The sequence below is a fragment of the Pygocentrus nattereri genome, chromosome 28 (assembly GCF_015220715.1).
Source record: "Pygocentrus nattereri isolate fPygNat1 chromosome 28, fPygNat1.pri, whole genome shotgun sequence".
NCBI lineage: Eukaryota > Metazoa > Chordata > Actinopteri > Characiformes > Serrasalmidae > Pygocentrus > Pygocentrus nattereri.
Genome location: NC_051238.1, coordinates 7361524 through 7387267, shown reverse-complemented (window position 1 = coordinate 7387267; position 25744 = coordinate 7361524). Strand labels below are relative to the sequence as shown.

At 42.5% G+C, this 25744-nt stretch overlaps 1 protein-coding gene across 1 annotated transcript in view; it reads left to right on the top strand.

Annotated features, from left to right (window-relative positions):
- Nucleotides 1-436: 436 nt before the first annotated feature.
- The window catches only part of grm6a (glutamate receptor, metabotropic 6a), a 79909-nt gene continuing 54601 nt past the window's right edge, over nt 437-25744 (top strand). The window contains exons 1-2 of the mRNA XM_017718200.2: nt 437-766; nt 14688-15286. Of these exons, the coding sequence (XP_017573689.2) occupies nt 14735-15286 (552 nt within the window). The 5' untranslated portion in view covers nt 437-766; nt 14688-14734. The remainder of the gene's footprint in view (nt 767-14687; nt 15287-25744) is intronic.

The following is a 25744-nucleotide window of genomic DNA, read 5'->3' as shown; positions in this document are numbered from 1 at the left end:
CTTTTTCTCCATCCCTCTCTCTCTCTCTATTTCTTTTTGTCTCCCTTCATCCCTCTCTTTATTTAATGCCCGCTGTCTTGTCCTCATCTTCCGCACATCTCTCTTCCCTCACATCTTTTTCTTTTCTTTCATTCTTTCTTTCTTTCTTTCTTTCTTTCTTTCTTTCTTTCTTTCTTTCTTTCTTTCTTTCTTTCTTCCATAAGTATCTCCTTCTTTCTCTTTCTTTCCCTAACTCTCTTTATCTACTTTTCCTTCTCTATCTCTCTAGCTCTCTCATCTAATTCCTTCCATCTTCTTCTTTTTCCCCTTATTTCTCTCCCCTCCTCTCTGTAGCTTTCTCATTCTTTCTCTTTTTCTTTTTTCCCTTTCTTTCTATGTCCCTCTGCCCCCACCCCTCTGTCTCTCTCTCTCTCTCTCTCTCTGTCTCTCTCCTGTGTACATACATTCATTGCACCTCCACCCCCGACACCCCCCGCTCACCCACCCCCACGCAGGAGAGCTGTGCGCGCGGCAAGGAGGGCAGAGGAGCGCGCGCGAGAGCATCACACTTCCACCTGAGAGCTCCGTCCCAGTTCAGTCTCTCCAGCAGCGCCCCGGTTCACCTCCAGCGGCGCGCGCACAGCCGGACATGAAGCGCCTCTCACTCAGCAGCCTGTAGAGCCGGACGCGCTGGACACATCTGAGGACTTAACAGGGCGCTGAGGCGCTCCAGCAGCGGATCGGAGCGACCGGACGCCGTGCGAGCTCGTCAGAATGAGAAACAGAGGTGAGAGCGCGGATTTCATCACCGCCTGGTAACTTTAGCACGCGCAGAATGAGCGCGCCTCGCGCGCGTAAAAACGCATGCTCGCGCCCGCGGGAAAAAGTCGTGCAGTGACCGCGTCAGTCCTGCGGCGTCAGAGCCCCTCTCTCCCGTATTCCGCGGCTCAGTCTCGCGGAACCGAAGCGCGCAGCCGAGACGCTCGACAGGAGAGACTGTCAGGAAGCTGCTTCTCCCGCGCGACACTTTAAAAGTGCCCGTGCGCAGCTGGCGGCGCGCTCGAGCGACCGGCTGAGCTTCAGACCTGTATGAGTCACCGCGCGGCGCAGGATCAGCCACAGCGCGAGCCGTGCCTGCGCCGTGCACGAGCAGTCCGCCTGCAGCCTCGCTCCCTGGAGCGCGAGGAGGAGCGCTCGGCGATGAGCGGCTGTCTCTAATCCGCATAAGCCCGCGGATGATGCGAGGCTGCAGCCCTGAAGCTTTGCATGAATTTCCTCCATTCAGGGCAGCGAGCGCCGCTGCGCCGCTGCCAGATAAAGCAGGCTGAGGGTTTGAGGCTCAGCAGGAGAGGAAACTCGCTGCCTCTGCCCAAAGAGCGCAGCGCAGCCCTCACAGCGTCCTCACAGTCACAGGTCTGCGCGGAGCGTTTATCACGAGCGCCGTGTGTCATTCACATCAAAGGGAGAACAAGAGCAGCTCGAGAGTAAACAGCAGACAATGGGAGAGTTTACTTCAGGCCAGCGGTGTCACCTTTAGGGAGAGGCTGATGGGGGGCTGAGATCAGGGTTCGGGGTCTGTAGATGCTGATGGTCTTTTCAGTGCCCTGACCTGCAGGAGTGAGAACGAACCAGAGGCGATCAGATCAAAGTGTAACTTAGCTTATTTTATTTATTTACATAGGTGTTTATTTATTCTTTCATCTATCTATCTATCTATCTATCTATCTATCTATCTATCTATCTATCTATCTATCTATCTATCTATCTATCTATCTATCTATCTATCTATCTTCATTAGTTCCTTTATTTATTGATTTATTTGACAGTTCATTCATGTCTATGCTTATTTTTTCATTGAATTATCTATCTATTTTTTATTATTTTTTTACATTTATTTATTGATATTAATTAAAATTGAGAAAGAAAGACTTTGCATTGAACAATTAACACCACATGGTATCAGTTTGTCTGTCTGCTGCCTGTTGATCTATCAATGTATCCATTCATTCATCTCCTTTCACACACACACACACACACACACACACACACACACACACACACACACACACACACACACACACACACACACACACAAATATATATGTGTTTAAAATGGATTAATTAACCCTTCATACTATCAGTAGAAAGTCCACAATCTAGTACAGGTGTTTATTTATTTATTTATGGAAAGTATTTGCCTATTTAAAGTATATACTTATTTAGCTAGTAAGTCATGTATGTATTTGTTTGCCCATTCCTTCCTTTATAAATAAATAAATAAATAAATAAATAATCATTGGAATAATTAGAGCCCCTTCAACAGCATTAAAAAAAAAGCCCATGTTAACCATTCCGCCCTTTTTCCAATGATCAGTTATTTTGATAAGCTATGCTTTATTCACTTCTTCATAACCCCTTCATTTTAAGCACAGGGCTTCACGCAATGCCATAACGATGCGTATACGATTTTTACTAATAAATACACGTATACTGTTTTCCGTTGCAGCGGCTCAGTTAACCCCTCGGCGCTAAATCCTGTCAGCACTAAATTTCTGTATCAGTCGCTTTACAGCATTTACTCCTACTGGTCCTCCCGCTGCTCCACACTCTGCAGTATAAAGGTCCACAGACCGCCCAGAGCTCGGCTGTTTCATCTCACGCTGCTCATGTACGGCTGATGGTCAGCAGCTCAGTGCAGTGTGAGAGGTTTCCAGAGTCAGTCTATCAGCGCCACTCCCCTGGGCAGCTCCAGTAGCACAGCGGCCAGTGCTTAATGAGTGTCCACTACAGGAGTGCAGGAAACCCGAGCAGCGGGTGAAGGTGTTTTGACCCTTTCGACCGCCTCCCTGTGAGCTCCAGGACCACAGACAGCAGCCCTGAGATCTCAGTGGGAGGTAACGGAAGATTTAGATCGCATTAGTGTTGTTACACCGCTGAGATGGATGAGTTCTGAGCAGCAAAACAGACAATAGTATAGCTTCTCTTGTAGAACAGCTCAAGTCTGTTTCCACATACATGCGCCTTGTTGCTCAGGGCTTCACGTTGGGATGCTAAATGGTGTCTTGTGTTCCATAAACATCCGAGGTGCTAAATTATTCAAGATTAACTCATTGAAATTTCTGTCCGGACACACAAACATTGAGAATTGCCACCATTCATGCCAGTCCACACTGCCGTCCATGCGTTGGACATTCTGCGTTTGGGTTTTCTATAATGTCCATAAAGGGGAAGATGCTGTTTTAACATATTTAACCATGTTTGTCTAAGACATTTAGATCCTGTTTAAGTCCGGAATTCAGGATAAGCCTTCAGCTTAATTTTATACTAATAAAACTACATATAGATGTCAGAAGAATTACAGCAGACACCAGTGATGATTAAATCAGCCTTCCCAGTAGTTTAATCCCTGTAGTTTAATCCCAGTAAGAGCAGCATGAATGTGGCTTTTGGTTATTTTAAAGGGGAATTTTACATGGTCAAATATTCAGCATCGTTTAAGTGCTGAAATAATAAAATGGTAAACAAAGTCATTCAGAGTAGTTAGATGTGAAATGGTTCATTGTGAAGAAGCTCCTATTTGTTTACAGTGGTTGCATTCGGGACTAAGAGTCACAGTGAGAGCGTTTACATGCACTCAATCTGATTCAGAAATATAATAAAACTGGATTTTAGCTCTGTAATCAGGTTTCTCAGTCCATATGAGCTCTTACTCTGGTTTCTTTCTTATTTCTCAGTCTGAGCAAGTGCAAAAACAGACCGCTGTACTGGAAATAAGTAAGCAGTGTTGCCGCGAGGTGGCTGGAAAACACTGTTGGATGCTTGCTTGCTTGACAAAATGAGGATTTAAATATTCTTCATCTTCTAGATGATGTATGTTCATAGTTTCAGTTAAATAGGTGCAATGTTTTAAAAAAAAAGCTGCAGCATGAAGTTTGAGTTTTACATTGTTTACATCACGTCTGATTCATATAGACCAAAAGCTTTCCCATTGTCTTCTTACTCAAGTCCATGTAAACACAGTCAATGTCTACAATGCAAACATAGCAATTTTTACATGTAGTGTCGATGATGGTAAAACAGTGGTAAACCTGCACAGATGAGTTTTTTTTAGGGACTAGTTTGTTTTTCATCGCTCTGAAAAATACAGTTGTTTTATGTAATTTTAGACCGAAGTCTTCTGAAAATCACATCATAAAATAAGGCATCAGACAACACAACAATTTCATGTAATAACTTTTTATTAAGCGCTTAAGACATCTGGTTCCATCCACCACCAGTGTGAACAAATCTAAGAACAGCTCATTTCACACCAAACCACTCTGAATGACTTTGCTTACATCTTAATGATTGAGTTATGCAGAAATTTTAAAAAATTGGTGGAATCCCCCTTTAATGCTAAGTCTGAAATTGAGTCAGTTCATTAAAGAGAAATCAAAAAAATAGTTGCATTAAAGAACAGTCAGTGAACAGCAGTGGGAAAAATGACCGCAGGAACCCAATTTGCTCCTCCTTCACCCAGTCTGCACCATAGCGGAGCATCATTAGCTTCACAGATCTTTATCACAGCTCTGCCAGCTGGAAGCTGCTTACAGCCGGAGTTGCTGCATAAAGCTGCTGTAATGAACACAAAACCTGGACCTCAGAGCTATGAAAAAAAGAATAATGCCGTCTGCTGATTCACCTTTTACGTGCTTTTTATGTCTGGATGGCTTGCGTGTGGGAAAAAGCCAAAGGCAGCCTTCAGCACATGGCCTGGTTTCACCTGTTAAATAAGATGGATGTGCAGATTTTTTGAAGATTTTGTATAACCGCCCACAAGAAACTATTCAGAATGCTGCTTTCAGAAAGTACTGAAACTGTTCTGATAAGGCCAGGCAAGCAGATTACTTCAAAAGTTTTTTCACTCATTATCCACGTTATCAGCTCCACACACCATATAGAAAGTGCACTCTGTAGTTCTACAAGTGCAGACTGTAGTCCATCTGTTTCTCTGTATAATTTGCAGACATGTTCACAAGTCATTTGATGAGAGTCGAAGTCAAGTCTCGAATCTCTGGGGTGTGAGTCTGAGTCACGCCTCGAGCCTTTAGTAGAAAACTTTCTCATCATTAGCTGCAGGCACTGCATTGGGCAAAAGTAACTCAGTACTAAAAACCTGTCAGGTTCAACACGGCTTTAAAAAAATGAGTCAATCATTATAGAAAAACTTTCTGTCTCAAAGACGGAACTAAAGCCCTACACACAGCAAATGTGGTGTTTAAACTACGGAATAGTCTGTTGCTTTTTATATATCTATATATCCAAAACCAAAAGTATTCGCTCATCTACCTTCACACACATATGAAATTGAGTGACATCCCATTCTTAATCCATATGGTTTAATATGATGTCGGCCCACCCTCTGCAGCTATAACAGCTTCAACTCTTCTGGGAAGGCTTTCCACAAGGTTTAGGAGTGTGTTTATGGGAATTTTTGACCATTTTTCCAGAAGTGCATTTGTGAGGTCAGACACTGATGTTGGACGAGAAGGCCTGGCTCACAGTCTCTGCTGTAATGCATCCCAAGGGTGTTCTATTGGGTTGCAGGCCAGTCAAGTTCTTCCACACCAAACTCGCTCATCCACGTCTTTATGGACCTGCTTTGTGCACTGGTGTGGTCATGTTGGAATAGGAAGGGGCGGTCCCCAACCTGTTCCCACAAAGTTGGGAGCATGAAATTGTCCAATATCTCTTGGTGTTTTAAGAGTTTTTAAGAGTTTCTTTCACTGGAACTAAGGGGCCGAGCCCAACTCCTGAAAAACAACCCCGCACTATAATACCCCCTCCACCAAGCTTTACACTTGGCACAATGCAGTAAGACGAGTACCGTTCTCCTGGCAGCCACCAAACCCTGACTCATCCACAAAAGTGAGTACACCCCTCACATTCTTGCAAATATTTTATTATTGCAGGAATGTGAGGGGTGTACACACTTTTGTAAGATGCTGTATATGTGTACTGTTCTATAGTGGGACAACACTGTAGAAATGAAACTTGGATATAACTTAAAGTAGTCAGTGTACAGCATGTATAGCAGTGTAGATTTACTGTCCTCTGAAAAAAATTCAACATACAGCCATTCATTTTTCAGAGTTAAACATCAGGGTGCTAACACTCTGAAACTGAGCTAAAGCGCGGTGGCCAAGGTCATACAGCTGTTTTCCAGAACAGGTTTCACTTGGAACAGGCTGCGCGAGGGTCAACGAAAGAAGTCGAGTTCACGTGTTCAGCGTCATATCCAGAGGTTGGCTTCAAAAAATAGACGTATGAGTGCTGCCAGCACTGTGGCAGAGGTTGAAGAAGTGGGAGGTCAGCCTGTCAGTGCTCAGACCATACGCCGCACAATACATCAACTCGGTCTGGGTGTCCGTCGTCCCAGAAGGAAGCCTCTTCTGAAGCTGACACACAAGAAAGCCTGGAAACAGTTAGCTGCAGACAAGCAGTTCAAGAACATGGATTAGAGGAACCATGTCCTGTGGTCTTACGAGACCAAGATAAACTTGTTTGGCTCAGATGGTGTCCAGCATGTGTGGTGGTGCCCTGGTGAGGAGTACCAAGACAACTGTCTCTTGCCTACAGTCAAGCATGGTGGTGGTAGCATCATGGTCTGGCACTGAGGAGCTGTGACTTATTGAAGGAAACATGAATTCCACCATGTGCTGTGATGTTCTGAAGCAGAGCATGATCCTCTTCCTTCAGAAACTGCGCCGCATGGCAGTTTTCCAACACGATAACAACCCCGAACCCACCTCTAAAATGACCGTTCACTGTGAGGTGTACTCTTTTGTGTTGCCAGCCATTTAGACATTAATGGCTGTGTGTTGAGTTTTGTCAGAGGAGAGTAAATCTGTACTGCTATACAAGCTGAACACTGACTACTTTAAGTTATAGCCAAGTTTCATTTCTATAGTGTTGTCCAATAAAAAGATATAATAAAATATTTGCAGAAATGTGAGGGGTGTACTCACTTTTTTGAGATAATGTTCATATATGTTGATACGTGACTGAAATATATGTCCCATATTTGAAAATGGCAAATACTTTGGCATATATTTCACATAAACTTCCATTGATGCTAAAAAATGTCATATATTTGAAATCCATATGCTGCCATATACCACACTTGCTTATGAGCACATTTACTGTTGTATTTCACTTGTTCTATGAGGCTGAAGGTCCCACATAAATTACATGCTATTTTAAGATGGTTTATGTTGGTCTAATTCTGGTCTGGAGCTGGTTTAGCTGGTCACCCAGTGTGGTTGACCAGTATTTAAAATGCAGCATATGCTTATTTCGCTATTTTTAAGCAGGGTTGGACCACGAGTGAAGGTAAAACAGGCCAGTGCATGTATGTCTAGTATTTTACGTGACTTGATTTGCTGGAGATTGGGAGATGTGAACCCATTTTAAAAGCTGCACGCTGCATCTGACACTAGATGAGCCCTTCATTTTGGAGCGGTAGGAGGATGGATGAGGCTTTAGAAGCAGGTGCCCTTTAGCACCATTTCTAAACCATCTATTGGGAAGATGTAGCACTCCTGCCTGAACTGCTGACCCTGGTATTGAAGAACATTCCATCCTAGTTCAGAAGAAACCAGCATTTGACATGCTTTTATAGGGTAGCGTGATTCTGATCACGCCATTGCTTTTCAGATGGAGTCCTTCATGGACTGTACAATTGCTGTGAGGTCATTCTACTAAGAGCCCATCCCACCATGCTGCATTGCGTTGCCCACAGTGCTGAAGTTTAACTCTGAAAAATAATCACGCAATCATGAATTAATGTTTCACGTGGGAAAAGACGCTGATGGTCAGAAGTGTAGGAACCATTTGCAGGTCAGTTCTATTCATTTCTCAGTCCATTAGCTGTGAGGTCTTCCACCCAGGCCTCAGAGGCCTCACTCCAGTCCATATCTTTACCACCACTTTTGTTTCTGCAGCCCATAATTACTTCAGGTGTGTTGTGAACTGCAGTAGATCAAAATCATTGACCGCCTGGAGGTCCAGAGAGAACTGAGCCCAAGACCTCAGCACTAACCAGCAAGGCCCAAAGCAAAAGCAGGATGGTTTATGTCTACCAGATGCAAAAATGGATGTGAAAGAAGAGCCTGTAAGGGAAGAAATGTTGAAATGCTGATGAGAGAGCTGACATTTAATAAGTCATTTTAGAAATGAGATTAACTGTATTTGCACGAAGAAAACAATAAACAAATGAAAAATATGAGGCAGATTTGAACGTCTTTAGAGAAGCTTGTCTTGAGAACTAGGTTTCTGCATTGATCAGGCTTTAGGTAACAGTGTTTAATAGTGCCTTGGAAGAAAAATTGTGAAAGATGCATCATAAATACGCTCAAAAAGTCTGCTGTGTTTGCCCGTGGCCATGTTATTGATGACTACTGTGAGTTATATTAGCGGCCTGTTGTGCAAATGCTTTTTTAATTGGTGTTTTTCTGCCTTTGAAAACCACGTCTGGGTGTCAGGAACGTAAACACTGGTTTCATCATGTGGAGAAGGGCCTGTCAACCACAGTGATTTTAGAATTAGTTGGTGACACTCTATTTTGAGGGGTCCTGTTCAGACGAAACAAACACTCAACAGACTCTCAGTACCATGTCAAAAACATATTAGGGGTTAGGTTTACATTTTGGGTTGAGGTTAAGGTTTGGGTTAGGATTAGGGCCAGGCTGAAGGTTAGGATTAGGTTTTGGGTTGAGGTTAATGTTAGGGTTAGTATTAGAAAGTAACATATTAACAAAACATCTACTTAATGTGAGTAATGTATCAACAGAACATCTGCGAGATATGACCGCTGTGGTAGGCTCCAGCACCTCCCGCGACCCAGAAGGAGAAGCGGTTTAGGAGATCTACAAGATATGTACTTCACAATATTCAGAAGCTTCACTGTGATGTTGTTGATGTGTTACTGATAATCCAAATGAAGTGTTACCAACTAGTTTGTTAATGGCTTCAAGTTAAGATGATCAGAGTCTCCTAATCCAAGCCAAAATGGTCGTTAAATACAAATGATTAATTTTTCAGGAGATATTATCACCACTAGGAGATAATCCATGTGAAAGTAAGGGCGTTCAAAGCAGGAATTTAAAAAATGAATAAAAGCTACGGAGAAAATGTGGATCCTAAGAATCACCTGGAAGACCTGGCACACACCAAATCTGGTAGGCCGCCATCAGATAAACAGCGCTTAAAGCATTTCCTCTTTGAGAGAGAGGAGAAAATCAAGCTGTTTCTGATCTGAAAACATCCACAGGTGTTTCTGTCCCTCCTTCTACTGAGAGAAGATGACTCAGCGCTGTGGGTCTGAAAGGATGTGTAGCTGTCAAGAAGCAGTCCAGACCTCAACATCCCTGAATGTGTTTGGGATAACAGATTGTCAGAAGCAGAAAACAGACTTTGGATGTGTGGGGGAAAAAAATCCTGCCGGTTTTTTTGGAAAACAGAAAGAAGGCCTCCTGGAAAGAACAAAAGTTGTAATTCTTTTGGAATTTACACTAAAAAAAAGGAAATTTATTTATTAAAATCTTTACTTACTTTTTCTGCCTTTTTCCCAGTGCTGGACTTCAAAATAAATGAGGCCTGGTCAACCTTTGGGTTGAGGATTAAGGAAGAGCTCTCCTTTAACCTCAGGCCAAAACCAAACCCTAATCCTGATTTTTATCCTAATCATAATCCAAACACTGTTGATAAAGACTGAACTGCAGCAGCTACTTTGTTAACAATTTGAGCATTTGCAGATTAGCTATAAGGCACTTTCACCATAAAGTGTGACCCATATTTCTACATTCATCCCCATTGTGAGTGAATGAATGTGATAAGAATTCTGTGCTGGTGGAGAAAAACCTCCAGCTTTTGCTGCAGTATTTACTGCTTCTTTACAATAGACGCATTGTAACATAGTCAATATGCAGCCTATTATAAGCCACCACCACGACAACAAGAAAAGTGCCTCTGTGCATTATTGAAACCTTCCATTATGTTTAGCGGCTCCAAGTGATGTTCCATCAGCACGAAAATCCTATTTACGAGGTTGTGCCAGAGCCTCATGTCTCCTCACATTACCATCTGATTCGGAGCCTATTCCAGTTTACAGAGAGAGAATTCAATTAGGCCTCGGCAAGTGATGAAACCTCTTTCAAAACAATTAGTTTGCAATATTAAATATGACTTTTCATTCCTGGAGGAGGATGACAGCTTGTTGCAGCACACACAAACATCGGCACGCACATAGGAGCACTACATGCACACATCCTCCAGGTCCCCGATCGCACTGGGGCTCTCTTATTGCAGATGAGAGTAAGGGAGACATATTACTTGACAAATTTCATATTCAGCTTTTCAATTTGATTGCTATCAGCCGAGTGGTGATTTTAAGGGATGTGAGAGCGAAGGCCCAACTGGCTGGCACAGCCACGAACCCCGAGGAAGGGGAAAATGTGATAAAACTGGCAAGATTTGGTTTTGCTGACAAATTCAATATCCACTGCCTACTGTAAAAGCTATCAAAAGGCAACGTGTGCAAAAGAGCAGCGGCTCTGAGGCCCTGCTGGAGCTATTTGAGAGGACGTCAGCACACGTGCGGTAAAAAAGTGACCTTACAGTCGTGAACGTGAATGCAGCAAAAAAGCTGTTAGAGGTTGTTCTGTGGTAATAGGAACATGCTGTCTAGATACATAGCTGTCAGATATGCTTGGAAAAATGTCTGGTTCCATTTAACGTACATAAAAAAGTTAAGTATGTTTTTCCCTCTCCTGTGAAGTTGACATTTTAGAGATATGAGGTTGTCTTTACAAACACACACACACACACACACACACACACACACACACACACACACACACACACATATATATATATATATATATATATATATATATATATACACCATGTCTCCACATTATTTATTGTTATTATAACACAGTACTTTATGCATGTACAACCTTTGATGTTTTTCTACAATGTTCATCACCATTCACCCTGTTCTACACTGTCCTCCTCCATTCATGCTGTTCTCCAAAGTTCTCCTTCAATCCTACTGTTTTCCAATGTTCTCTTCCTTTCACATGGTTCTGCAATGTCGTCCTCTATTCATGCTGTTCTCCGTTGTTCTCCTCCATTCTTGCTGTCCTTCAGTGTTCTCCTCCTTTCACACTGCTCTGCAATGTCGTCTATTCATGCTGTTCTCCGTTGTTCTCCTCCATTCTTGCTGTCCTTCAGTGTTCTCCTCCATTCACACTGCTCTGCAATGTCGTCCTCTATTCATGCTGTTCTCCGTTGTTCTCCTCCATTCTTGCTGTCCTTCAGTGTTCTCCTCCATTCACACTGCTCTGCAATGTCGTCCTCTATTCATGCTGTTCTCCGTTGTTCTCCTCCATTCTTGCTGTCCTTCAGTGTTCTCCTCCATTCACACTGCTCTGCAAAGTCCTCCTCTATTCGGTAGGCCGTCATGGGCTGGAAGTTAGGGAACTACCCCTGTGACCAGAAGGTTGAGGTTTTAATCCCCTGAGCCTGAATCTAATTTGTGCTGTTCTCCGTTGTTCTCCTCCATTCTTTTTTTTCTACAGTGTTCTCCTCCATTCATACTGTTCTGCAATGTCCACTTTCATTCCAATGTTCTCCCCTATTCACTTTGTTCCCCAATGTTCTCCTCCATTCACACGGTTCTGCAACATCTCTATTTTCTCTATTCATGCTGTTCTCCATTGTTCTCCTCCATCCTTGCTGTTCTATAGTGTTCTCTTCCATTCATACTGTTCTGCAATGTCCTCCTCTATTCATGCTGTTTTACAATGTTCTCCTCTATTCACACTGTTCCACAATGTTCTCCTCTATTCACACTGTTCCACAATGTTCTCCTCTATTCACACTGTTCCACAATGTGCTCCTCCATTCACTATGTTCTCCAATGTTCTCCTCTATGCACATTGTTCTCCAGTGTCCTCCTCCATTCACAGTGTCCCATTATGTTGCTCCTGGTGTTTAACAAGTCAGTTCCTTGAAACATTAAAAGCATCTTTACCATCCCTCTCTCTGTTTCTGTCCCCCACTCTTTCTTCTTCTTATGTATCACCCCATCTCCCTCTCTCTCTCTCTCTATCTCACTCCTGGTTTCACCCATTCCTTGCAGACAACCTGTCTCTTTTCTGACCTCTAGACCTCAGTGAAAGAAGTCGTTCTGCAGGTAGCCATGCCATCACTATAAATCAGTCCGGTTCCCTTCACCAGTGTGTATGGCTTTGCTCCCTGAGGATCTGCCATCTGCCATCCCATAATACTCTCCATTCACTCACACTGACCTGCTGATAGCGGCTGGCTTGCTAGCGGACGTGTCTCAGCAATCTGCAGCCTGTAGAGCAGATTGGATTATCTGATTTCAGGGGTCACCTCAATATCCGTCCATTTTCAGGCCTTGTGTGCTCTGACTGTACTTGTGTGCTGTTAATGTGTCTGAGAGCATTCAGATCAAATCAGTACGTTTAGCGGTTTCTTGTTATGCACATGATATGGATTCCCTCATCTGAGTCCTCAGGGAGATTGGTATAGCAGCAGACTATAGAAGAAAGTACTGGTATTCTGTAGCTCACTGTAAAAAATGAAATGTCAGCTCAAATTATGTATCACAAAGACATTTTGGGTGAATTTTGGGTGAAATTTGAAGACACTTTTCACACAATTCAAACAACTTTGCTTTGTCAGGTTCTCCTAACTCACATTTTTCAATACAATACAATTTTTCAACACCCCATAAATGAATCTTCTTCACCTTCTGTGCTTATGACAAAGACTGTTCCTCACTTCTACATCAGTCCTACTACAGCTATGGGGGGGGGGGGGGGGGGGGGTCTGGCCTTCTAGCTACAGGCAAAAGCTGCCCAGAACTCCAACCCCTTTCAGAGTTCTTCCCCTCCCTCTATCAGTCTTCCCTCAACTTCCCAAAGCTGAATTTCCCCACTAGATGGGACTCTTTCCATCATACAATCCCACCAGGCTGTTTCTCCTCTTTGGTCCCCAGTTATGAGTGGCTGGGCTTCAAACTCATCATCTCGTGATGTTGGGGTGAGCACTTACACCAGGGGTGTCAAGCAAGGCAGTCAAATGGCCAAGTGCACACATGAAAACAGCTTAGACAATCAGACAAAACTTAATCAGTACAACATTAGGTGATGAGGATATGCTATCTTTTACACAAGGTCTTTCAGCAAAACCTTAAAGAATGCAAAGGATTGCACTTCAAACAATCTAAGCCACCTATACTTCTGGGTCACAGGGGGTGCTGGAGCCTATCCCCACAGTCATTGGGCAGTTCAACAGGTCACCTGGGCAGGTCACCAGTCCATCACAGGACACATAGACATACACATTCACACACGAGGGCAATTTAGCATGTCAAATTAGCCTGACTGCATGTTTTTGGACTGTTAGATGAAATCAACACAGACATGAGGAGAACATGCAAACCGTCACTGCCAAAAGAAAAACAAGTATCTCCAAATTGTTAACTTTACAGGAGAGGGCAAAAACACTCTTATCTTTCAATGCAAGTCAATGTAAAGAGAATTTATTCCAAGTGATTTTAGAGCATTTCTATTGGCCCATTCATCATGAAATTGTCACACAACATAAAGGACAGCTGGTGTGTTGAAATGATAAAATAAAAAAAAGGAGATGCGTAGGTGGTTTTCTTTGGACAGCAATGAAACTCAACAAAAGAATGGCCCTGGTTGCCCAGCCAGGCAATCAAACCCAAGCCCTTCTTGCTGTGAGGAAATAGAACCACCCACTACACCACCATGCCATCCACTTATCTTCAAACAGAACATTTTAATCGCAGACGTACAGTCCTGTTTTATCTGACTGATTTATTAGGCTGTCAACATCAACACACTGGGCTGTGACTTTAGTCTTCTACAGAATTTAATCCATAATGCTTTCAGCTTCAGAAATGAAATCTAAAGAGCTCTTAGTCTAATTCTGACTAATTTACTGCCACCACCATACACTCGTAACCCTTGTGTAGTGTAGTCCTTGTGTAGTATTTTCAATGTTTACCAAAAGAAAAAAATGATATGATTTATTATAATTTCAACCTCAGATTTCTTGGCCTTTGCTCATTTTCTGTGAAGAACAATCAAATACTTCTCACTGTTCACCCCACACGTTTTTATTACACATGCGGTGTTGGGTAATAAATGTGTGGAGGTGATGTGTCCTTCACTCTGTACTCCTCCTACATGGCCAGCTGTTAGTGTATGTGTTTGTATGTGTGTGTGTGTGTGTGTGTGTGTGTGTGTGAGGGTGGACAACATGGACAGGCTGCTGACTGGCTACAGCTGCCAAAGTGGAACCCTACACTGGCCACTTGTGATATTTCAATAATTCTAATTATATTTATACATAAATTGTTTTTGCTGTATTGATTAAAAAAAACAATAATGTGGTGGATCCACCAGACCACTGAGTAACAAATACATCAACATCACAAGGGTTAAAAATAAAGACACCAAGATATAACTACACTATTTTCAGAAGTGTAGATACTAAATAATAAGTACTACGACTTACAACCGAATAAAAGCATGCAGTTTAAGTGGTTGAACTCCAGATTATTCTTTAGTACATATTTGTTATTAAATTCTTTTTCTCGTTTACAGGTTCCTCAGGTAGTGGATGAACTCTTGCTGTAAAAACCAAGAAAACCATGACACCCCCCTCCCTACCGCTGTTAACACATCAACACCAGCGCACTGCTGCCTGCCTGCTGAGCTGGAGCAACTGGAACTGTCCCACATGGCTCCTGTGGATGTTGTGGGCGTGGCTGAGTCCGGCCTGGGCTCACCAGCACTCGCATCCACATTCTATCAAAATCCCTGGGGATATCACGCTGGGCGGCCTGTTTCCCGTCCATGCCAAGGGCCCCTCGGGCCTGCCTTGCGGAGAGATTAAGAAGGAGAAGGGCATCCATCGCATGGAGGCCATGCTGTACGCTCTAGACCAGATCAACAGCGACCCGGACCTGCTGCCCAACATCACTCTGGGTGCCCGCATCCTGGACACGTGCTCGCGGGACACATACGCCCTGGAGCAGTCGCTCACTTTTGTCCAAGCCCTCATCCAGAAGGACACATCAGACATCCGCTGCTCAAACGGCGAGCAGCCAATCATACGCAAGCCCGAGCGTGTGGTGGGTGTCATTGGGGCCTCAGCCAGCTCGGTGTCCATCATGGTGGCCAACGTGCTGCGGCTGTTCGAGGTGAGGATGGGTGTGTGTGAATGTTTAAGTATCTTGGACAAAGGACACAGAGACTGCTATGACATCTATATAAAGTCTGTACTGGCTCAGTGAAGATAATCAGTATTGCCATTCTTTTTTAAAGCTCGTTTTCTTTTATCAGTGAAACATTTAATATTTGTTAAACTGACGACACATTTTAAACCAACAGACTTTTCCAGCATGTATGGTCAGGCTTTAATTTGATGGTCAGTATTAACTTGCTTATCAACAAATATACAAAAAGAGAATGGCAGCTCGATCTCAGTGGTCCTTAAGATTTGTGACTTGGTGATCATTTGGCGTCCGATTTGGAAAAAGAAAAAGAAAAAAAACGTAAGCAATATTTGAAATGGAGTGAAAAGTCAGGAAAACTCATCTCATCAGCCTGATCAGGATAATGTGGGCATTCCAGAAACCTGATGACAGCACAGGCATGGCAATGTATGCAACTCCATGGCAGCAGCGTTTTTAAACTTTTATTTTCGGGCAGGAGTGAGACTTTTTTAAATCGATGTGAGATATCAGATCACAAATGCAAACTAGGAATTGTAACCACGATGGTATGTTAACGACCAACACAAATCAGAATTCATCCAATCACCCAAACACCATTGGCAATAAAGTGTAGCACTGTGGCTAAGTGGCAAGCATTGTGAACAAAGTTAGAGTATCCAAAAGACTTTAGTTTGTTTGGGGACTGTGTTGAGGAAAAAAGCCACTGACAGAAACATCTGTCCTAATTCTGATTGATTCGAGGGATCACATCTGTCCACATGACATCACAAAAGGGGAAAAATCTCTGATGTGAGATGACACCAGTGCACTCATACAGGAGCCTATAGCTAAAAGAATAAACAGATGAACAAAACGAGTTGAAACTTAGGATGATGAGGGTTGAATTTACATTTTAGTTTGAGGTTAATCCCTTCACTCATAAGACATATTATTCAGTAACTTCTATTAAACTACTAATGATGTAGTAAACGAGATGAGAAATGAATACAGGTCTAAGGGGTTAGAGGTAGGGTTGGAATGAATATTAGCTTTATTAAGTTTTGCATTCAAACCGCCTCCAGGCCTTTATTGAGCTTGCATGGACTTGTTGATGTGGTTTAGGTTACAGGATGACTCAGTGTGAGCTATAAAAATGAACATAACTTGATTGGATTGTGCATAGTGGAGGCAGAATTCGGCCCAATACCTGTTGTTAAAAGTGGCTGACCACTGCATTCAGCCATACGGTGTAGTTTTTTTTATTTTTATACCTCACAGTAAGTCATACTGTGCCCTCCGCTCCTCAGCCTCCAAGTTCCACAGTGGAATTCAAGCATCCACAGTGGATTATCAAAATAGAGCGTTAACCGGTTTGAGTCCACTGTATACTGTGGGTGTCGAAGTACACAAGTTTAAGGAAAAACTGTGTTTTGTGGTCGTTCTACATTGGGTCGTGGTGACCCTATAATCTCAGCTCTTGGCAGCCGTCCTCAGCCAAGTGTACCCACACAGTCCTGCAAATCAGCTTTGAAGCGGATGCTCGGCCCACTGGCCTGCCATCCGCCGTGGGTGCGTGGCTGGGTTCCAGTGGCCCAAGGCCGCAGTTAATTGACAATGTGGAATTAGTCAGGGTAACTAATCATGTTCAAGCCTCCTGCCTTTCTCGACTCCCTGCAGCTTCAGCCATCATTCGATGTTTTAAGATAGAGTAGAAGGCAATAAGGGGCGAAAATCTAGCTGAAACTTTATTAATGACATGCATTTTCCCTGAACTCCTCTGAAACACTACTGCAGTGGCACTTTTTTGTTGTTTTGGGTCTGTAATGGGCTAGCAATTCAATGCTTCCTTTCTGATCAAGGCTAAAACTTTAAATGTCAACCAACAACCGGTGGGTTCAGGGGGGCGGTGGGGGGGGGGGTGTCTTATATTATGATTAGTCTGCCATTTAATATGCTCTGTATAATTATATAACAATATAACTATAACCTCTTTTACTTTAATGGTAATCATTTATTCAGCTCATCTATTTTATAACAATTGCCTTGTGTGTATTTAAAGATACATGCAAAACACTTGATTCTGAATCAAGCCACTTTCGTTCACTCTGCTGTGGTCATTTAGCATCAGGGTCAGTCACGTCCCCTTTCACACTCTTATTTTGCGGTTTTTGACTGTCTAATGTAGAAATCTTCCATCGTCTGTGTAACTGCAAGAAATTAGTTACACAGTGCTGCTTACTGTATGCTTTGCTAGATCATTTGTCAGTGCCTCTCGACCTGTTAGTTACACTATATTGGCAAAAGTATTCGGTCGTCTGCCTTCACACGCATATGAACTTGAGTGACATCCCATTCTTAATCCATAGTCTTTAATATGATGTCGGTTCACCCTTTGCAGCTATAACAGCTTCCATTCTTCTGGGAAGGCTTTCTACATGGAGATACACACAAGGAGTGTGTTTATGGGAATTTTTGACCGTTCTTCCAGAAGCACATTTGTGAGGTCAGACACTGGTGTTGGACGAGAGGGCCTGGCTCACAGTCTCCACTCTAATTCCTCCCAAAGGTGTTCTGTCGGGTTGAGGTCAGGACTCTGTGCAGGCCAGTCCAGTTCTTCCACACCAAACTCGCTCAGACATATGTGAATATACACTCAGCGGCCACTTTATTAGGCACATTTCAATTGCTTGTAAACACAAATAGCTAATCAGTCAATCACATGGCTGCAACTCAATGCATTTAGGCATGTAGAGGTGGTCAAGACAACCTGCTGAAGTGCAGACCGAGCATCAGAACGGGGAAGAAAGGGGATTTAAGGGACTTTGAACGTGGCGTGGTTGTTGGTGCCAGACGGGCTGGTCTGAGTATTTCAGAAACTGCTGATCTGCTGGGATTTTCACTCACAACCATCTCTAGGGTTTACAGAGAATGGTCAGAAAAAGAGGAAATATCCAGTGAGCGGTCAGTTGTGTGGACGAAAATGCCTTGTTGATGTGAGAGGTCACAGGAGAATGGGTAGACTGGTTTGAGATGATAGAAAGGCAACAGTAACCAACCAAAATCTCTGAGGAACGTTTCCAACACCTTGTTGAAAGTGTGCCATGAAGAATTAAGGCAGTTCTGAAGGCAAAAGGGGGTCCAACCTTTTACTAGCAGTGAGTGTATATATGACAAAACATGACACATATTTTGAATGTAAATATATTTCCTTTACATGGTGATATTTTTTGTCATTTAAACCCAATTTCTCCCCAGTTTAGTCATGTCAGATTCCTCCCGCTCATTCTTCCCTGAATCATGTTACTCTACCAGCTCTGGGTAACTGGCTAACACGTGCTGTCTTCAAGTCATTTCATTCCATCATCAGACAGCTGTCCATGCTTTTTAAAAAAATACCAGTTTTTACATCAGCTAAAAGACACCCACATTGGCTAACATCACCCTGAGTGATGGGGGAGAGGGAGGGCCATCTACCCACCCAGTCAGAGTGAGGCCAATTGTGCTCTTTTGGAGACCTGGGCAAGGATGGCTGTGGCATCACCAGGAACTTAACTCGCAGTCTCCTGATTAGAGGGCCAATGCCGAGAGGGTTGCAGCCCTCAGGAAGGATGATAGTTTTTGTCTTTTTTGACTCTTTAACCTGAACTCTGCTGATAACTAGTGTTGAGTATAAAACAAGAAAGTTGTTGAAATGGTCAAACTGGCAACCCAAACTGTAGAAACACTGGCAGGCATTACAAAGCACCCCAGAACATACTGACCAACATCTGATCTACTTATCAAAAATACCCAGCACGCTCTGCACAGTTCCAGTCTGATGAAGTATGTTGATAGCCGACCTCAAAGTTCTGTCAAACTATTGCATGTTTCATTTAAAAGGCCCGTGCTTTTCACCACTATTTCATCACGCAGCTTAAAACAGACGTCTTTAGCTTCATCTTCTGTACTTTAGCGGAGCTTTAGTCAGCCTGACACACATTGTCTGCTACACAGAGATGATAACAGTAGCATGAAACCCTCCTTCGACTCCCATTCCAAATACACGCACTTGTCGAACAATGATTTAACATTTCAAATGGTAAGTGTTACATATGTATGAGCAAACGGAATTAGTCCATCTGAGTCAGACCATTCAATGTGCTGCTTTTTTAACGGCACCAATTGTACCGTTATTTGTTGAGCCGAGCTAAATTTGGACACAGAATAGAGAGTGCAGTGATGTATTTGAAGGTGAATTTGTTTAGCATTAAGCTACAAGCTTGCAGTGAACTGGGAAGCTTGCCCAGGCTAGCCTTCTCCATTGGCAATTGTTAGCCAGTGAAAGAACTGTGATCTCATGTATGAACAGAACCAGTAAAAACCCACAAGTACACATTATTTCTTGGAAAACAAAAGAATCCTCGAGGTAAACAAGTGTTAGTCATTTAGCCTAGCTCAATGACAGGCTTAAAAGAAACCCTTCCTGGCGGCCATGTTTGGCCTTCATGCTGTGCAGCGTTTTGAGGCCCATGGTTAGCTGCCAGAGAGCAGAGGAGGCGCAGAATCTCTGTGACGAATTCGTCCATTTGCACCCTACTGTAAGCTCATTGAGGAGGCTATCTCTGCCGCTTCTGCCCGGGCTTCCACCGCAGTCAAAATCCCATCCTACATGGCTCTTATGTAAGAGCTGGAGTTCGGAAGAAGGAGCAGTTTCAGGAGAAGAAGAAAGAGCACATGTACAGCTCTCAGTTCTCCCCCCCCCCACCCCACCTCTGCTCGTCGTTAGGAGAAAAGGGAGAAATTGATTTTATGAGAGGCGACTGACTGACAGACTAATAGAGCTTTTTTCCCCCGCTGCTGTAATGGAAGACGACGCCAGCATCAGACTGGCTGTGTATGCTGTTCTCAGGCTGGAGCTGCTCTTTCACAGGCACCTCTGCTTAAGCTTCACACCAGCGCTCCCTCCACTGTTTCATTACACGGTGTGACTTTATTCCAGACCCAAAAAATCTTAATCAGGCCCGGAAATGAAAAAGATTTGGTTGGTAGGTCTATGGCAGGGGTCGGCAACATGCGGCTCTTTTACTGTCCTGTTGTGGCTCCTCAGCTGAATTAGACTTTAGGTGAAAATAAATTAATCCTCCCTTACAGTAAAATAAAGCTCTGCTGATCCTTCAACGCAGTTTAACAATAAATGGTCATAAACACTGCAGTTAATGTAGAACTGCTACTTGGCAGTAAAATTGGCAAAAAAATGGTAAAATTTGAACAAGAAGTTGATGAATGAGAAGCTGAATTCAGTCTCGTAAAAAGCTGAACGTTGAGAGGCATTTTACAAGAAACTGTTCTTTTGAGGAAAAGTTTCCTGCTGGAGATGTGAGAAAAGCAGATATACATGAGCTATCTAAGTCTGCGTTTTTGTTCCTATTATACATTTTTTAGCCTAAACTAGGACATTAGCACATACTGAGACATATTTACAGCCAAGGTGGTAAAACTTTACTTAAATAAATGCTTTATATATTTTTATTATGATTGAGCCTTTAAATACAAGTCAGGTCAATTTTGACCTTGCTAGAGCTACCCTAGTCAATATTAAGTGGAAGTGGAAACATCTATAAATTCAACCACAAAGCAGTGGACCACAAAAGCTCATAGAAAGAGCAAACGTCCTTCATATTGTGTCCGTTTTTGTCATGTTTTTTACAATTTTTCATCAAGTACAGACTCTGGATAAAACAGGTAAAACAGATTGCAAATTGAATATGCATGTAATTAATTACATAACTATGTAATTAATAATGTTGCACTTCAGAGGCCTAATGGTGGAAAATGCACTTACTGAAGCACCATAAGTAGCACCCTGCAAGCTACTTCTTGAAACTTTGTGCAAGGATTATGCCACCAGTGATGTCAGAAGTTCTCAGCTGCCAGCTCCAAATGATGTCAAGAACACAACTCCATTGTTCTCAAACTCTGCCTGTGCCGTTTTCAGTTGTCATGGAAGTGTTGTAATCTCTGACAGAGGCTCGATACTGTGGTTTCCCAAAATGCTTCATAGCACACTGATCACTGTTATATGCTAAATAGAGAGCTTTCAGAGACTGTACAGCGCTGTCTGCGGTTGTGCGACCTGTTTGGGAACCGAGCCCAGATCTGTGCCCGTATCAGCAATTCTGCTGCATTCGCAAGACAACAGGCCGAGGATAAGCTCTTTACGGAGAGAATATGCAGCCGTCTTCATAAATGCTCTGTTACACCCTAATCTGTAGCAGTTGCAGCGGGGTGGGGTGTGTTACAGTGCAAGGTGGCGGCTCAACTGTATAGATTTTGGAACATTAGAACTGATTACTGATTATATCAATATTCAATCAAGTAAAGTATGATGCAAAAGTCAGAGACCACCCTTTCCTTTAATCAATTTCCAGTCAAAACGCCCATCAAGCACAAGTAATTCATTTGTCAGGATAAAAGCAACATATATTTAACAGAAAATTGCACAACAACCAAATACAATTTCATTTTCTAAATATCCAGTGTGTCCACTTTTTAAAGAAATCTGCAGGGATATTTTTACACACCTCCAAAGTTCAGTCTTAGAAATTGGTTGCATTTTCTCCTTCTCACATTCCAAGTGATCTGAAACACATCCAAAGATGTTGAGCTCAGTCCAGTGATTAGTGTCTTGATCTTCTCAAGTACATGTCTTACTGTAGAATGAAATTCTTCACAGTCAGATGTCTTCAGAGGGTTTTGTGTGATTTTTAAAATTCTGTATTCTTCAGCAGTCATGCCTATTCAGAAATAGATCACTAAGTCTAGGTATTGGTATACACCCCAAAACTTGCAGTGATCCTAGAACATGCTTGACTTGACTTGGTTGGAAGAGTCTTTAATTGCGTTTTTTGTGTTCTAGTGCAAATGTACTTCTTCTTTACCCATCCCCTTTTTCAGTGAGGTTCTTCTTGATCAGCTACACATCCTTTCAGACCCACAGCGCTGAGTGGTCTTCTCACAGTGGAAGGATGGACAGAAACACCTGTGGATTTTTTCAGATCTGAAGCAGCTTGATTTTCTCCTCTCTCTCAAAGAGGAAATGCTTTAAGTGCTGTTCATCTGATGGTGGCCTACCAGATGGGTGGCCTGCTAGGTCTTGCACAGTTGACAGTTGATTGGAGTCCCATTTGTAAGCTTTTTTTTTGTGCACTGCTGCAAATCACCCTCTAAAGTCTGAAGTAATCATTTTAAAGTCAGAGATTTTCTGACAATGTCATACATCTATGTGTATTAACATCACATGCACAAGCTCAAAACGAAGGTCTCGATGTTTAGGTCTCAAATGCACAATCAGCATTAAGTCATGGTCACCCCGGACTGTCGCCTCACCTTTTTCCCTTGTAGGGGTGAGGCAGAAATCCACGAGTAAAGGCAGTCCTGATGTGACATGGTTCAGAAAGAAGATATAGTTCATCAAACAGCTGAGGCTAGCTGGTTAATTTTTTTTTCCATTCTTTACATTATGCTGACTGAGGAGCATTTCTCTATTTGGTTTATTTCAATAAAAACACATCACAGGTCACCCTCGTTTTCTATTAGCTGATGCTTCTGAGGTTCACAAATTTGCAGGGTTAAAGTTTCCTCACATCAGGGATCGTCAACATATGGCTCTGTTACTGCCCTGTTGTGGCTCCACAGCAGAATCAGATTTGTAGTTAAAAATAAAATAATCCTCATTTACAGTAAAATAAAGCTCTGCTGATCCTTCAACACAGTTTTACCAAGTGTTAATATGAAGAATAAAGAATCTTAAACACTGGAGTTAATGTATAGCTGCTAATTCCCCAACCTTTAACCCTGAAGGTTGGTGCGCAGACTGCTGGTCACCATAGCATTGCAGACAACAATCTACAACAATTTACAACAATCAGTAAAGTGAGTCGGTGTTTTCGTTTTTCAGCCTACCCTAGTACATCAGCACGTACTGAGACATGTTTACAGCCAAGATGGTAACATTCACATAAAATGTTGTGGCTCCCAAGGTGGTTTGATTTTTGTTGAAAGGACAAAATGGCTTTTCTTAACATTGTGTTGCGACGCCTGACTTACATGAGTGGTGTGAAAGCAACTGCTACTGTAAGCAGTTAATTTAGTGTAACTTTAAAGTACAGATTTACAACCTTAACGAGGGGTCCAGTACAAAACCGTAAACCTGGTACCCATTGATTGGGTTGTTTCTCATAGCCTGACCTGCTCGGTAAATCTAGAGAAGACCACGTGTTTCACTCAAATGCGCATTGTTTCAGCAGAAGTGAATGCGTACGGCTGAAACAATAATGGTTGTCCGAACGAGGACAGCTGTCTGCAGTGAAGCCTCTAATTAACTGCTGTGAATATACAGGCCGAACCAGACAGCAGACAAAAGGAGGGGTTCGGCCGAGCAGTTTCATTAAAACAGACCTTTTTTGCATCCGAGTAAAGGGAAGCGGCGGACCGCTGTGTGCGATTATTCCAGTCCGGGGCCTGCTCGTCCAAGCGCTCACAAAGCCTGCACAATCAACTCTTTCAGTTCACCACGTGTGTGTGTGTGTGTGTGTGTGTGTGGTTTTTGTGATTGCTCCTTTAATGCGCTCGGTCCAGTTTTCTACGTGAACGTTTAGCATCAGAAAAGCCTCGGCTCAGTCCACAGCGAAGACACTTACGAGTGGAGGACTGTTCAGGTGTGAGCTGGAATAGTATGACAATATCATGAAACACATTGTGTGTACAAACAGACACGGATGAAGTGAGAATATCAGTGAATTTGGCAGCCTTTGATGTTTCTGACAATGAACACCTGCAGCCAATTGGGGCTCTTGTGTGACACGGCCATTGGTTGACCTTAATGTTTATTCAACAAAGGCTTGTTTACAAAGGTTAAATTAATCAGGGGCCAGTGTACTAACCTGATGTTCTGGCGTATGAGCCTCAACACGCAATTTACACAGGATGTATAATTTTGTGCAAAAGTTTTGAGTGAAAAATTGTTTAAAGCTACTGTGATAAATTCCCTATGAAATAACAGTAACTTACTGGATAATAGTTGGATCACTTTTACAGTAATATACTGTACCATACTACTAAAATAACAGCTTTATACTGTGACTCTATAGTCACCTGCATCCAATATTACTGTAATGTAGGTGTATTTGGCTTACAGTTCACTTACAGTAATAAGCTTTAATTAAAATACAGTAATTATATAAGTATATTTACATTTTAACTGTAAAAGTAATGCAACTCAGTAGCCAGTAATTGACTGTAAATTATGTAAATTGTACATATGAAAAAGTGACTTTTAATTTAACCAACCTATAAATACTTAAATATATATTGTTATAATAAGCACTTCATTAAGTACACCTCCTTGTATCTACACTCTTTATCCATTTTATAAGCTCCACTGAACATATAGGTGCACTTTGTAGTTCTTCAATGGTCATGACCGCCACCGGACCACTCCAGAGCAGGTATGATTAAGGTAGTGGATCATTCTCAGCACTGCAGTAACACTGATGTGGTGGTGGTGGTGTGTTAGTGTGTGCCGTGCTGGTCTGAGTGGATCAGACACAGCAGTGCTGCTGGAGTTTTTAAACACCTCAGTGTTGCTGCTGGACTGAGAATAGTCCACCAACCACAATATCCAGCCAACAGCGTCCTGTGGGCAGCGTCCTGTGACGCTGATGAAGGACTAGAGGATGACCAACACAAACTGGGCAGACTTTACATCTACAAGATGGTCCAAAAAGGTAGGAGAGTCTAAAAGAGCGGACAGTGAGTGGACACAGTGTTTAAAAACTCCAGCAGCACTGCTGTGTCTGATCCACTCAGACCAGTGCAACACACATTAACACACCACCATCATGTCAGTGTCACTGCGGTGCTGAGAATGACTCATCACCCGAATAATACCTGCTCTGTCGTGGTCCTGTGGGTTTCCTGACCATTAAAGAACAGGGTTAAAGGGGTAACAGAGTATCAGAGAAACAGATGGACTACAGTCTGTAGCTGTAGAGCTACAAAGTGCACCTATACAGTAAGTGGAGCTGATAAAATGACTCAGAGTGTAGAAACAAGGTGGTGCACTTAATGAAGGGGCCGGTTGGTGTATATTTTGCATTGTGTGTGCACAAAATATTTAAAAAAAAATTACGCAAATATTATATAAAAAATATAACATTTAACAAGTATAATAAATATTTACAGACGGCTTATAATCTGCATAAGCGTGATCTAAAATGCACATCTGGCAAACTATTTATACACCTGAAAAAATCTAGTGCAAAAAAGTTTAAAATGTGAATCATTTAAAAATGTTTTATTAGAATATTTACATCTTTTTAACTGCCAGTTACAGGAAATACCTTAAGCTGAGTTGATTTTACAATAAAATGAAGAACAGAGTATTTTACTGTACAGTGTATTTAT